This window comes from Solea senegalensis, linkage group LG3, assembly GCF_019176455.1.
Source record: "Solea senegalensis isolate Sse05_10M linkage group LG3, IFAPA_SoseM_1, whole genome shotgun sequence".
NCBI classification, from domain to species: Eukaryota; Metazoa; Chordata; class Actinopteri; order Pleuronectiformes; family Soleidae; genus Solea; species Solea senegalensis.
This window is the reverse complement of record NC_058023.1, coordinates 13,194,998-13,209,165: the sequence shown is the minus strand read 5'-3', so window position 1 is coordinate 13,209,165 and position 14,168 is coordinate 13,194,998. Positions and strand designations below refer to the sequence as shown.

The following is a 14,168-nucleotide window of genomic DNA, read 5'->3' as shown; positions in this document are numbered from 1 at the left end:
CCATCTCTCTGCCTCACTAGGTGCTTTTGTTCGCCAGAGGGATTGTCTGTACTGGGTGCAGTATGATGTGAGGGGTTGCTATGGAAACCCCCTAGAAGTAAAATAAGTTGTTTTTTCCTCTCCAGTCTCTTACAGAGGGTGTCAAAGTTTCAGATTAAATGACATGACAGTGGTAATCACATCGTCCTCTGTCCTGTTCACACGTGCTGTCAACAGCAGTGATGTCCCATAATGTCCCGCAGTTACAGCCACACTTTGGTCCTTGTGCTCTCCGATGGCAGGAGAGGTAGTAATGCTCGTGTGCTCACTTTATTTGAGGAGAGACCAGAATGTGTGTGAAATGACAGCTGCACTGTGCAAAGACTGAGTCTGTACATAATGCTGCCGTTTAGTGATCCACATTCTTCTTGAAGGAGAATGGAGAATCAGTCGGTACATTTGCGTGCACAGTCAACGCTGTTCAGTTAGACTACTCCTCTTGTCGCACTATACAAGCAGTAGTGGGAACAGATTTATTGAAAGAAGTGTGTCAGTTATGCTAAGATATCTTCCCCCTTTTCAGCTCATTAGTGGTGAGTTTATGTTTTACTAGTGGCTAGTTCATAGCATGTCGAGTGTTGTTGTGAGTCTCCCTACATCCATATTAAATTCTTTAAAGGAATACTTAACCGATTTGCATTCAGCTTTGTATTTCTAGAATGGGTTGTAGTATTTTTGAAAAATTGTGCTTCCCAACCTCAGTTTCCCCCGTGCCCACCAGTGCCACTTGGTCCTGTTAGCTTAACTGCTAGCAAAGATGGCAGACACTGTTTACATTCTGGGAAAGAGGTCCCATCCCCCTACGAGTGGGTCTAAAAAGTGGGCAATTAGTGTTGCAGTTTTGAGGCTTTTCAAGGTTTCCCGACTCACGCTATAATTTTTATTCATTCATTCATTCATTCATTTATTGATTTATTTATTTTTTAGGTCATCTAAACCTACTGTCTTAAGAGGTAGGACGGTGTCTTCCATCAAACACACACACACACACACACACACACACACACACACTCTGCCTTGGCGCTTTACACAGCCTAACAACACTCTTCTCCCCACACCACCTCAACTTTTCTTTCTTTGTGCTTTTCTAGGTCACACTGACATGCGGAACAGAGACAGCCTTGCGATCGGTGAAGGAGCCCAGCAAATGCCAGTACATCATGGACTTTCAGACTCCTGTGGCCTGTCAGCCAGTGCTAAAGCAACGGGGCATACACAGTGAACTGTGACCCCTCCCTCAACTGGCCTAGCCTAGATTAACCTAGCTGCCCCCAACCGTTCCCCAAACGTCTACCCTGCGATGACAGGCTAGGGTCCTGAGGGTCCCCTCTGACATCTGTTACCAGAACATTTACTTCCAACAAAGTCTTGCTAAGGTCATAATGTGATTTTTAGTAACTCTGTTCTTCCACTTTAGTTTTCATTGTTACAATGCAGCTTTATTTCTACTATGTCTTAGTATTGAAAGGCTGCATGAGTTAGTGAAGGTATATACATATATATAAGGGTTTAATTCTCAGCAATATGACAATACAATTATTATGTATTTATTGAATAAATAACAGATCAGTTGCATTGCAATCTGCCATTATCACTTTAAGTGATTATTGTGTCAAGTTGATGTTTTTTTATAAGCACAAATGGAAGAACTGCAGACTTGTACCTTATTATAGTGGATACTCTTGTCTGTTGATATTCAGTATTTTTCTATTGCCAATACATCAATGAAGAAGAAAAAAACTAAAACCAACAATGATTTGATCATCTATTATTATAAATACACATTTAGCCAAGGCTTGATGACAGCCATCACCCAACAGAATCATGCATTTTGTCAAAGTTATCTACTAAGTTTCTTGTTCTTTCATTATGATGAACATTAGGGCGGCGTTTAAGTCTGTGGTGACCTCCTCCCTGCAGCTGTAAATACTAAACAACATCAAATGATTACAAATATGCAGCTGATAATAGTCCCCAGCAAATGGTTCACCTACTCCTCTTTTAGTAACATTTGCCAAAAACCACAATATCCAGCTGTTTTGGGAAATCTGGCCCCATTTTAAAATGTAACATGTGTCATATTTGTGACCTGTTTTTAAAGGTTTACATCTTCAGCTCTGGAACCAGTGGGCCTGGGACTACACAGTGCTACAGTCTGAGTAAGAACGCCACACCACACTGTAGGAGAAAAGAGACAAACGGATGCATTGTTGGTTTAGTTTTTTTTTTTAAATCTGTTTTTAAATATAGGATAAATTAAGCTCAGCATTGTCCTTTACATACTGTTTCCACTGCAGCCCTTAAAGCCGGGTTAGGCAGTGTAATGTAAATGGATTTATCTGAAAACTGATGGAGTCGTTTGCCGCTCATCTATCCTCTGTTTCAAGCCTTTGGGAAATCTGGCCCATAAGAGGAGACATTGACCAATCCCAGCTCAGTTATTGTACCAAGAAGCTGTCTGTATACTGCCCTCCACTGCAAAGCTGCCTAAAAAAAACAGTTTGACAATAGATGCAATAAAAAGACATCAATATCAGCAGAGCTTTTCAGAGGTGAGACATTCCCTCTGGGTCATACAGTATTTTATGTATGAAGCACATGTCTGTCCACGCTCATCTGGTGAGAGGGACTCATGACAGAGAGCTGCAGTCCCAAAAATGTTTGAAGTTAAATGTATTATTTTGACAACTTGATGATGAGATTGAGTGAACTATTTTTCTATTCATCCTGCCGACCGCAGCTTTACGGCTTAACAACAATACAACTGTATGTACTGTAGATAGTCAAAGAAATAAAATGACATTTCTGCAAATGTAACTGTTCCTCTACCTCACTAAACTTACCGCAAAGCCTTACAATTGTTGTTGTCAACTCAGATCTTGTGTCGCTAGACCCCAAGTCTCTGTCTTGGCTCTAAGTCTGCCTTTAAATAAGATCATGTCCCTCCTCCTTTAACAAAGCAAACTGACCTTATTGCTGTTTATTCATGCACCACTGAGCTTTTCACATTATCCATAGCAAGTTGAATGGCTGAAGTAAGAATAGAGTAAATACAATTCTTTACATTTATTATGATTTGGGAAATACAGATGGTGTTACATAGCATTGTAATAATGCAGTATTTATACACAGTAAAAGACTCTGGCAGTGTTTATATATAACCAGTAGTGTTATGTTAACACAAAATTTGTCAAATCTAACACAAATTGTATCCTGTCCTAATCAGTGTTGGTGTAAACTTGACCTTCGTAGTGTTACTTTCACACTGCAAACGAGGAATGATCATTTCATCCCTTTAACTGGTGAATGTTCCCATGTTAAATTTCACAATCACGCCCTGTGATTCGGGTCCAGTTACTATTTAAAGCACCAGTTCTGCTGCAGCGATAGGACGAGCCTGAAGTCACGCCCACAATTCACGCAAGGTATCATGGGCCAGAGGAATATGATGGATAGTGTTTATGTTTGTGTTCATGTGTCTGTACGTGCATATTATTCCTAAACATACCCTGCAGATTCATTAATGTATTTACATGCTTTCACTTCTTATTAGTGATGCACTGCTGACTGAATGTGACATCTCTTGATTTCACACGATTCTCCCTTGCAAAAGCGGTCTGCTTCTCTCACTGTGCATGTTATCCATGATGTCGTTATGTAATGTTAGAGAGTGGGTTTTCTGCAGCACAGCCCTCTGCTCATTAAGCAAGGAGCTAAATCACTTGTCAGGTATCCAATAGGCTGCTTGATATATTCCTACCCTGCCGGGGCAGCTGTGTGTCTGTTTGCCTGCTAGCAATGCAATAGCCTGAGGCTGTGTAGCCCAGGGACCGCAGCTTTTTATTTATCTGGCTTCAGCTCCCATACACATACTCTATTTCATGGCAAAACTATTTACTCTCACCTTCGGTTTTCTAAATAATAGGTGTTTTGCTGAAGGTGTCAACCAATTCAGACAAAAGTCATTTCTGCTAAAACTAAACACAAACAGCACAGACTCTACTTGGTGCTGTTCCTTTTGCTCGAGTTGAATCGTTGATCTGTTTAAAGATGTGTTTATACAGCAAAATCTGACAACTCACCGACTAATTATCCTGTTTAAGTCGCTTCCGAGAAGACGTGCGCCAATCGATCAGCCAAAATGGCGAGACAAAAGCACTTTTTCCAAGGATGTAATCCTTTCTGATTCACCAACATCCCAAGGAAGCAACACTTTTTCGCTCTGTATTTTAATCTCTCCCTCATTCAACATTCTGAATATGCAACAGATGCCAAAGCTGATGTCAGCATAAAAAAACACTAATCTTGCCCTGCTCTTAAATCAGCAGCAGCAGCAGCAGCAGCAGCAGCAGCGGCGGCGGGAACTGTTGCCAATCACACAGACACTGTGAAAAGCAGCGCTCCTTCCAATATTGCAGAAAAAACTATTAGTATTGCATCATTGCTATATGGTGGCCATGTTATGGTGATTCATGAAGAACTTCTCCTTGGATGAAACATGTGCCCACAGTCTGTAGAATATTGACTTCAATTATCGATCATAACCCGTTGAGTTACATGTGTGCTCCAGCATTGGCAGGCTCCACTTTATAAATATAAATAGACAGTTATTTTCAGCCTCTGCAGTGAGTTTTTGAACTGGCTGACCACCTATGTTGTGCCACACATCCAAAATGGGAAGGAGGGACTTGTGGGAGTGATTCAGTGGGGGAAGCTGAGCGCGTGCTGAGCTCACACAGACGTACGCTAGCACATACTTACACACCTCCATTCAGCACATTTGCACATGAAGGGGCAGGGATGGAAAGTCTTTCACGACGAGCGCGGGCGTATTTGTGTGTTGACTCCAAATTGCTAAAAGGGCCCAGAGGCTTTATATTGCATTAAATCTCCGACTCAGCTTTGTAGAAACTAGTTCAGGCCACCTGTTCCATGAAGTGGGAGAAAGCCAGGCCCTCGACAACTAACTGACTGACTGGTTGACTGACGCCCACCATATCCCACTGCCGCTTTCCCTCTTTTGGAGATTGTTTTTAAGCTTCCGTCTTTGAAGGGAGGCCAGTTATGCCCTCAGGGCTGAGAGGGGGGAAAAAAGGTGCTTGCGCTGAGTCTGCGTACGACAGTCACATCCATCTCCCTCACTTCAACACTCACTCGCTTACACTAATGTTTCACAGTCAGCCGTGAGCACATGTTTTTTATTTTTTTTAATCTTATTTCTTTTTTTAAATGATGGTTACAAACAGTACTGTATACTGTACACTACTCTGCAAAGGGTCCCAGGGCACCACCAGTTTTGTTGTTTTCGCTGTCTGTCAAATTCTGGGATCATTGGCATTTAGATTGGAATGATGTGACATAAATATGTATTAGCAAGCTGTCAATGAGTTTAACTCGTACAACGTGTGCATGATATTTCTCAACAACACAGGTTTTAAATCAATAACCCAGTTAATTAGGGCTTCAGTCCAGTTTCAAGAAAGTCAGGATTGTCCTTATTTGCATGTTCAAATAAGTGATTGGGAAATAATTATACTGTACGGTCATTATAGCATTGCTAATACATAGAAAAATCTTTTGCACACTACTGCACCGTTTCACATCAGCACTTGTTATTCTGTGTTCAAGGTAGTGTATTTCTTTGAACCCATTTTGCTTTAGTAGTTACCATTTTTCTTTAAGTGTGGTGGGTGTGTGGAAAGTAAAGACTCGTTTTACTTTCAGCAAATAGTTTTTGGTTACCTGGTGAGTTTAAGTCCAATATTCACTGCTGCAGTCTCTACCAACTCCAAATACTGTAACTGAATCTACTATTAAATCTTTAATTTAATAGTAGATTATTACTATTGTGCTGCAAAGTGAGAATACCCTGGATTTTCAGAGCTTTGAGTTGATGAGAAACACAAAAGCAAACTAAAACAGATAATAAAAATACTACTACTACTACTAATAATAATAAAGAGGAATCTCTTTAACATAGCACATTCTTGTCTAAGTAGTGTATTAAGAGCATATTGTATTACCTAAAAATGTACAGCATGTAAAGACACTAGTCGATGTACTGTAGAGTAGAGCTAGTATCACTCACTTTTCTCAGTAGAACATCATGCAGACATCATACGAATACAGGGGAGTGAGAGGATTAGAGATGCAGATGAACAAAGACTAATATTGACAGGACGGGAAAGGGAAGGGGGAGGAAGAGAATGATACGCAAAATAGAGGAATAAACAGCAACAAAAATGACAGAGACCAGGCCGACGCTTGAGGGAAAACTCTGCTTTGAGAGGAGGAGAGACACAAAGTCACTGAGTAGAGAACAGCAAGGGGAGGAGCAGCGAGAAAGAGAGAGAGAAATGTGAAACTGGGAGAGGGAGGCAGGGCTGGTATAAGCAGCACTGCCTATCCAAGTAGAGGGTGAATGTTTCTGTTTGTGCTCTCACGTCGGCAAGCGAGGCTCAACACTTCCCCTGTGGAGCGGATGAGCGTAAGCATGTCGCGGTTGGAGGCTGGACGACCGATCTGTGATAGCATGTGGTTACCAGTGGCCTCCTGCAGTCGCCTTCTCACACTCACAGAGCAGGCGAGACGAGGATCGAGGCCTGGGAAGCAAGTGTATAAAAGGTCATTTTTAAATCTCCCATAAATCACACCAAATATAAAAGATAATATACATGGATGATTCAATTATAGACAATTATACTATTATACTAACACTCACAAAGTCATTTTCGGGTTTAATGTCAGCTTGTAGCTCTAAATAGGACAAATTATCCGTGTTCAAGGGGCAGGTGGATTACTTTAAATGGTTTCAAATGTCAAGGGGAACGATCCCTGTTATGACAGTGTGTGTCAAACAGTGCAGTGACAAAAAAAAAAAAAAAAAAGGAACACTGCTTACAAACCCAAATTTACCAGCAGGGATATGACGCAAATCAACAGTGGTGGGAGATGCTGCTAATTTGCATAAAACCTAATAATGTCGTACCTTTTGTAGCAGCGTTTGCTACAGGGATTCAGCAAGTTCAAAGACACAAAGCAATCAAAGTTGCTGCCTTTCCTGCTCCAATTTACAACTTTAGCGATGATATGAGGTCATAGTACCTTTCTGTTGATAGAAAGTTGAGAGAACTACAAATTACATCACAAATTGGGAGCTAATTATGCGACAGAACCTTCATCATTATGTTAAAATATTGCTGACACTATTGAGTTTTGTTAAAACATCACATTAAGTCATGCCATTTTATTTATGTAACATGAAGTGGTGCCAAACACCGGCAACCTCCGTTCACCTAAGGTATTTTTATTTGGGACTTTTCTGCATGATTGAGGCAACAGAGGATTTATTTACTAATTCATTTCCACATCCATCCATTTTTTTTTTTTTATCTCCCCGCAGACTTTTATCCATCATTTGTCAGTCCACACTGAGAAGATGGGGCCTATTCGGTAAGTATAAAGTATTCTGAAGGTGCTTGTAAATGGATAGTCTGGATATGTGAATGACAATTTCAGCTGTTTAGATGAGCTCCGGTCCTGTGACACATGCGCCACGCAAATGCAACCGGTGACAGACGGAAACTAGATTGACGGTGGCAATCCAAACACTTTCCGTGCTCTTCTGTGGCTGTTTCTCCCTCTGCAAATTGTTGTTTTTCCCTCTTGTAGCCACCATTAGGATGATAGATGAGACGAGATGCAGAGGGGATGGTTAATCTTTCACAGAGAGAAAGACCAGAGAGGCGGGGGGTGGGGGGGGTGTTGACAAGAGCAGCATGCCCTGTACATAAATAAACAGGATGTTGGGATTTAGCAGGAAAATGTGTAGAGGGGAGAAAGATTATGGTGATCACTACTCATAGATAAGAGGATGGAAGGCCGGGAAAAAGAGAGAGTGGGGGACAAAGAAGTGCGCGCCTGTGTGAGGTGATTGAAAGTGATTGAAACGGAACAGCGTGGATAACAGATGGAATGAAAGGCAGAATCTGGATGAAGAAAGAGGAGAGTTGCTGGGATATAACGAGGGGGAGACGGAGAGCAGCAGGATCCTGGTGGGCGAGGGGAGGGGATTCTGGAGGGCTATATTGGGCTCAGTTTCTCCACAGGAGCTGCTTAATGAGCACAGAGTTTGTAAGTAATTATTGGTTATCAACCTGATAATAGTCATTGCTCCATTTTGTGTAGCAGTTTCCACATACTTATACAATTATGGCAATTATTAATGAGTGTTTGCATTGCTGCTTTGCATCTCAAAGATACATAGCTTGACCAGACTCGGCCATTATTTTTGTATTACATAATACAGGTTAGTGGAGCGGGGAGAGGAAAAACTAAGTACTGGATTCTTTTAAGGAATAAGGCAATAAAAAGACACCATTTAGTTTTCAAAACAACTCTCGGAATTTCATTTTGAAAAGGAGGCAAACGGAGACTGTGGGTCGTCCTTTCCAGCTTTTGCTGCAGCTAATATTTTCTCATTGTGCAGCAAGTACCACATTTAGATCAAACAATTGGACCCTCGGACAAATAAAGTCAAAACACTGAGTGCTGTTATGCTGCAGGGAGTGTTAGGAACGAGAAGAGACAAAGAAGAGTGATGGAGAGGGTAAGGGTGCACAACAGCTTCCACTGTGCACGAGAGTCATCCATTTTAAGCTCAGTACCTGCTAGCTTTTCATTAGAAGGTGAGACATAGTGATATGGGACTTGAGCATGCTGACGGATGACTGGCCAGACAGACAGCCAGACAGCTCTTGGCTCCATTGTACAGGGACATAGCGCTGCACGTACTCTACACTTCTACACAAACAGAGCACTTGATGCTTTTAAGTGAATAAAAGAGGCACAAAACATGTAGGGATGTACTTGGGTGATCTACAAATCTGCAGAGAGCCGAACAATGGATGTGAACACACTGACGAGAGTAGTCTCAGGATTTGTAGCTTGAACAATGCCCTGAGATTTCATGAATGAAATCTGTCTCTTTAAATAATGGAGAGCCTGCTTTTTCTGGCTTTTGGAAGAATTGGATTTAAATTTCACATCAGTGCTGTGAGGGGAAAAGAGACACGATTGCTCAGCTCAGAAACGGGAAAGAAGTCAGCGGGTACTTCTCCAGGCTGTGTTGATTCAGTCATCAATTACAGCAGCGGCAGTCGTGATAAATAAAAGACAACAACAGACTAACTGCAAAGCCCCGTCACTGGCAGTCATTCAGCACCCACTGAAACATACTGAGTTATAGATCTACAGTATCCGCCTGCCTGTATATACACACAGCATTGATCTCTATAAGTTCTTGTTGAAAGTCTACACATTTGATCAAAGGTGGTGGAGGGTGGATGGCATTTTTCGAAAGTGAGAAGACCAGAGATACACCTGGGGAAGAATAGTTGTGGAGGGAGGGGGGATGTGCCGCGACAGATCTGGATCAAAAGTACCCATTGCAGAATCAAAGTCAGCAGCATCAATATTTCATCATAGGAGAACCTGCTGGCCGTCTCACACCCCCTCCTGAAACCTTTCCTTTCCACCTCTTTCTTTTTCGTCCCGTCCTTTCCTAGACTGTCTTGTGGGTTCCGTAGTATAAATTGTGTTTTCCTGACTAAAAAAATAAATAAAATAAATCTATATAAGGAACTGGTCAATCAGTGCAAACCTAGTTTCAGTCAATTAGCTCTTGCTAATTAGCACTTACCACCATTCACCAAAACCACAACCTTAAAAACACTGAAAATGAAGTATTATCACAATATGTCCAATACCATTGATATTTCAGCGCTGACAAAAGAAAAACTATTTCAACATCATGGCTGCAAGTTTTTTAGACTCTTTATTTCCCAAAATGCATCATCATAAAATCTTTATTAAGCCCCTGAGCCTTGTCTATGTAACTCAGCAATTCTGTGCCAAGTCTGTCTAGTGTCCTTATGAAATCACTATGACCTCACCAGGTTTATTTTCTGCATTGAAAAAACATTATAAATTGCTTATTTTTATGAAGGAAAAAATGTATTGCCGCGTGAAAAATGGGCGTTATCCCTTTAAAACAAAGTTGGAAACAACCAATAAACCCCAAAAATAATTGCTTGTTTTATATTTTCTGCAGTGATGGTTGATTCTCTGAACTACTTAAGAAATCTATCCCTGGGCCTGAAAATCAAAAAAAAAAGAAAGAAAAAGAAATCACTTACATTTTAACAACCAAACCTTCATCATGAACCCTATTAAAATGTCACCAGGTTCAGTCTAATTGAGGCCAAATAAATACAGAAGGATCCAAGTTCTCGGTATGGAAAACTTTGTTTCTAAATAGTGTCGGTTCACACAAAAGATTTAAACTTACGAGAAATCTATGCAAATAAAACCCTGACAAGTTAAAAGAACCGTAGCTAGACAGTATGTCATATTCATGAATCCAACCCAAATGTGTCAGAATTTGGATTCTTCTCCCAAAACTGGGAGGCTGCAGCATTCATGCTGTGCAGAAACTAGGCTACACTCTGCTTAAACATGGCACCACACTGACTAATACAGGAAGAGGTTAAGTTAATGCATTCGGGAGAAGGAGCAAGAGATTTTTTCCCCCCACACAACAGTATTAAAGCAGGGGAGGGAAATGAAACTTTGCATTATTTTTAGTAGGAAATTATGTCTGTGCATCTCAGTAATTATAAAGCAATTCAGAACTGACTGATAGGCCTCCGGTGGACTTTCTTTTTTTTTCGCCCTCCTCCCTTCCCTCGCAGTCTTATCTTTTCCCACCACAACTGCACAGACTCCTACATGCATTTTAATATGGTAATTATCAAGTGAATTCTAAACACTAACCAAAAGAAAAAGCTGGCGAAAGCATTTAAAATGGGATTCAGCCACCAGCTTCCTATATCAACACAAGTCGTGCTTCTTTCACTTCCTGATTAGGAGGATTTATTCAGGGTATTTATAGCCCCTATCTCCTTTTTGTCTACAGGCAGACGCGCTATTTACTGTATTTTGCTGCCGTCCTTTGGCCGATTTGCAAACGTGATAAAAATAAGTCAATGAATGAGTGAGCTTGTTATTTCAAAAATAAGATTTTTTTCTACTATTTTTGAGTAGAGCAGTGGTCAGCCTGTGCTATTCTTTAAGATATCCTCTACTCTACATGCATTACAATAAAGAAAAGCTGAGTGTGCAGATTATTAGCTTTCGTCCTCATCGTCTGCTACTCAACTGGGAAACAAGAAAAATGTTGTTGGACAACCTTGGTCCTAAAGTTGCTTTTTGCCAACTACAATAAATGGTTACAGAAGGAGAGAGAAAGAGTGAGAGGAGGTGGTGAGGTCTTCCCTATGGACTCCTATCTCCAGGCAAGTTTTTCTCTTGTTTGATGGAGCCCAACAGAATTTTCTCAGTGAGGCCGTAGTAAAGGAGAAGCAGCAACTGTGGTGCTACGGGTGTAAATGTCTTAGCATACAGTTTACCAAAAATCAGTTGCAGGGGAAGGAAGGCTTTGTTTGAGAGCCTACAGAATGCCAGTGGATCAGCTTGTCTCAACTTCATATTAGAGTAGGTTGAATCTCAATATGCTTTAGTTGTTTCCTCTCCCACAGGAGCCCAGGTCTCACTCTACTTTCACTGTTGGTGTCCAGTTTAATGGAGGGCAAAGCATCAGTCAGAACTTTGTCAGATGAGGCCAACCTGGAAGTAAGAAGAGATTGAATAGCCACCATGGGGCAACACCGCTGGTTGACGGTAAACATTTTCCTGAGCCTCAATGGCCTCCATCTCTAGTTTCAGCTCTTCCTCAATGTCAGTTTTGTAATTCGTGTTTCCGTTTAGAGGTAAGTAGATGATTTCAGTGTGATTGACAGCTGGTTTTGACCGACAGGTGCCTGTTGCAGGTGAATTTCCATTCGTAAAACCTCAGCATGGCATTGGTCAAGTCCCAAATCTCCAGGCTTCAGAAGGAGAGTTTGGATTCTTATGAGTGACGTCTTTCCCAGCTGCCAGGAAGTGCGCTGTGATGTCATTATCTTTAACCAAAATATCATGTAGTCTGATCCCAATTTAAGATTTGATGGAGGTGGTCCCATTGTGTTTTGCTAGCAGATACTGTGGCCAATTTTATCCACTGTGTGCCATAATTCCCTCTGTCCCCTCTCTCCATGTTCATCTTCTCTTCCTCCCTCCTGGGTTTAGCTTTGCAGCCTAGCCTGTGGGCCCAGGGATGTTGTATTAATTAACTCGCCTCACTGCACTCTCATCAAGCTGCCAGTAAATGGCCCCGCTCCAAGTTTCCCTCCCGGAGCGCACCAAGATGGCAGCATCCGTAAACAACTTAAAATTTACGGTACTGCAGTCACAGCGGCGAGGCCCCTGCTACTCCTTACACTGAGGGAAGTCAGGCTGAAGCGTGCTATTCAAACAGATCCCTGGTCCACACACTGCTGCGTGCTTTATATATGTAAATGCGTTTTGGTTAGACTCAAACTGCCACCACAGTCATCTATTCTCCCTCTCCCTCTCTGATGTCTGTGATTTGCAATCGCTGCTCGGAACAAAGTGCAATCTTTTTTAATGTGCACTGCTGTATGGTGCACGACTAATGCTCAGCGGTGGAGCAGTCATAAACAACTTTGTATACCTTTTTATGTCGCATGATTAAAATGTGTGCAAATCTTTGTCAATGTTAAGATGGCCATGCAAATGACTGCTCCTCAGAGAGAGTGCAGAATGTAATGAGGTAAATATTACACTGTGTTTTTGCTGCTGTGATGTCAGGAGCGTTTGAGCTGAGCTGCGTCAGAAACTCATCGTTTGTGAATACAACCCTCAACCCTGGAGGATTTCTAAAGCCCTACTTTGGGATAAAACAGCCTGTAGACATAATGCATTCCAATCAAGAGTTATGTGTGAATCTGTAATTAGTCTAAACCCTTCTTTTTTTGCCTTATCTTTCCTCTAAGAGCAATGTTTGCCTCAGTGTACATGATCAGCAGTGGTTCTTATAATAATTGGTTTATATAAAACGTGAAGATGCAGAAGGAGATGAGAAACAATCTAAAGTGACAGCAAAGTATGCGGCATGACCACAAAGAGACAATAAGGGCACAAAACAATTACAAAGGTACATGAAAATAGGCAACATGACTAAAGACATGCAAAAACAATGTTGCGTCAAAAAATGCATGTTTACTATTGGCCCTTTTCCACTATGGTCCCGGCTTGCCTCGGCACGGCACGGCACAACATGGCAGTGCTGTCACTAAATGCACCACACTCCTCTGTTAAATATTGAGATTTTAGACATTTCCCTGGTAATTGTTGGAGATGAACTCACGTTTTTAGGATTGTGAGGTCTTTTTAAGTGATCGGCACTGTTCGGCTTGATTTCTGTGTGACGGCATAGTATTCAGCGCGCTTGGAACCTCGCCAGAGCAGGTAGTAAATAAGTACCAGGTACCAGGTACCATAAATTTAGCATGAATTAGGCACAAAGAAGCATCAAAGTGAAATGCAATAGAGCCACACAGCAGTTGTTCATTGTGAAGGCCAAGCACAGAAATACTCCAGCCTCGTATCATCCATAAACAATGATGTGAGGCTCTTTTTTCTGTGGACATAGCTTCTGTCTGTTTTCTCTCTCATTGGCAGGAGTGGGCGAAAATCGTCCTCACAGTGACACACCCCGAAGTGAGTCAAATCAAACATCATTATTCCCTGGGTAAATATTGTGAAGAGATCTCATCTCCACGAGCTGCAGAGGAAATGAGGGACGAGACATTATTCTGGGCGGACTGTGGTCAACTTTGAATCCGGTCTTATTACAGCAGAGCAGACAAAGGCACAGAAGCTCGTGGCTTTAGCCGAGCAAACATGTTAACGCGGCTTTGCACGACTTGCTTCGTGACATCGTCATAAACGCATAGGCTACGTCCACGCTACCAGGCACAGAAATCCCATAGACAATTCATTTTTATTTTGATTTTATTAGAATTTGGTCTTGAGCATTTATTAGTAGTTACTGTGGTGTGTCAGAGTCCTCTCTTTCCTCATGAACACCTTCAGCGTCTTTGTTTCACAATTATTATTGTTGTATTATCATTTATATCTGCTTTTTTGTTCTATAAATATCAGTACAT

General features: G+C 41.5%; 1 protein-coding gene across 1 annotated transcript in view; it reads left to right on the top strand.

Annotated features, from left to right (window-relative positions):
* LOC122766985 (glucosidase 2 subunit beta-like) overlaps positions 1 to 2,856 on the top strand; it is a 124,022-nt gene extending 121,166 nt beyond the window's left edge. The window contains exon 15 of the mRNA XM_044022277.1: positions 1,131 to 2,856. Coding sequence (XP_043878212.1) covers positions 1,131 to 1,268 — 138 coding nt within the window. The 3' untranslated portion in view covers positions 1,269 to 2,856. The remainder of the gene's footprint in view (positions 1 to 1,130) is intronic.
* Positions 2,857 to 14,168: the final 11,312 nt, after the last annotated feature.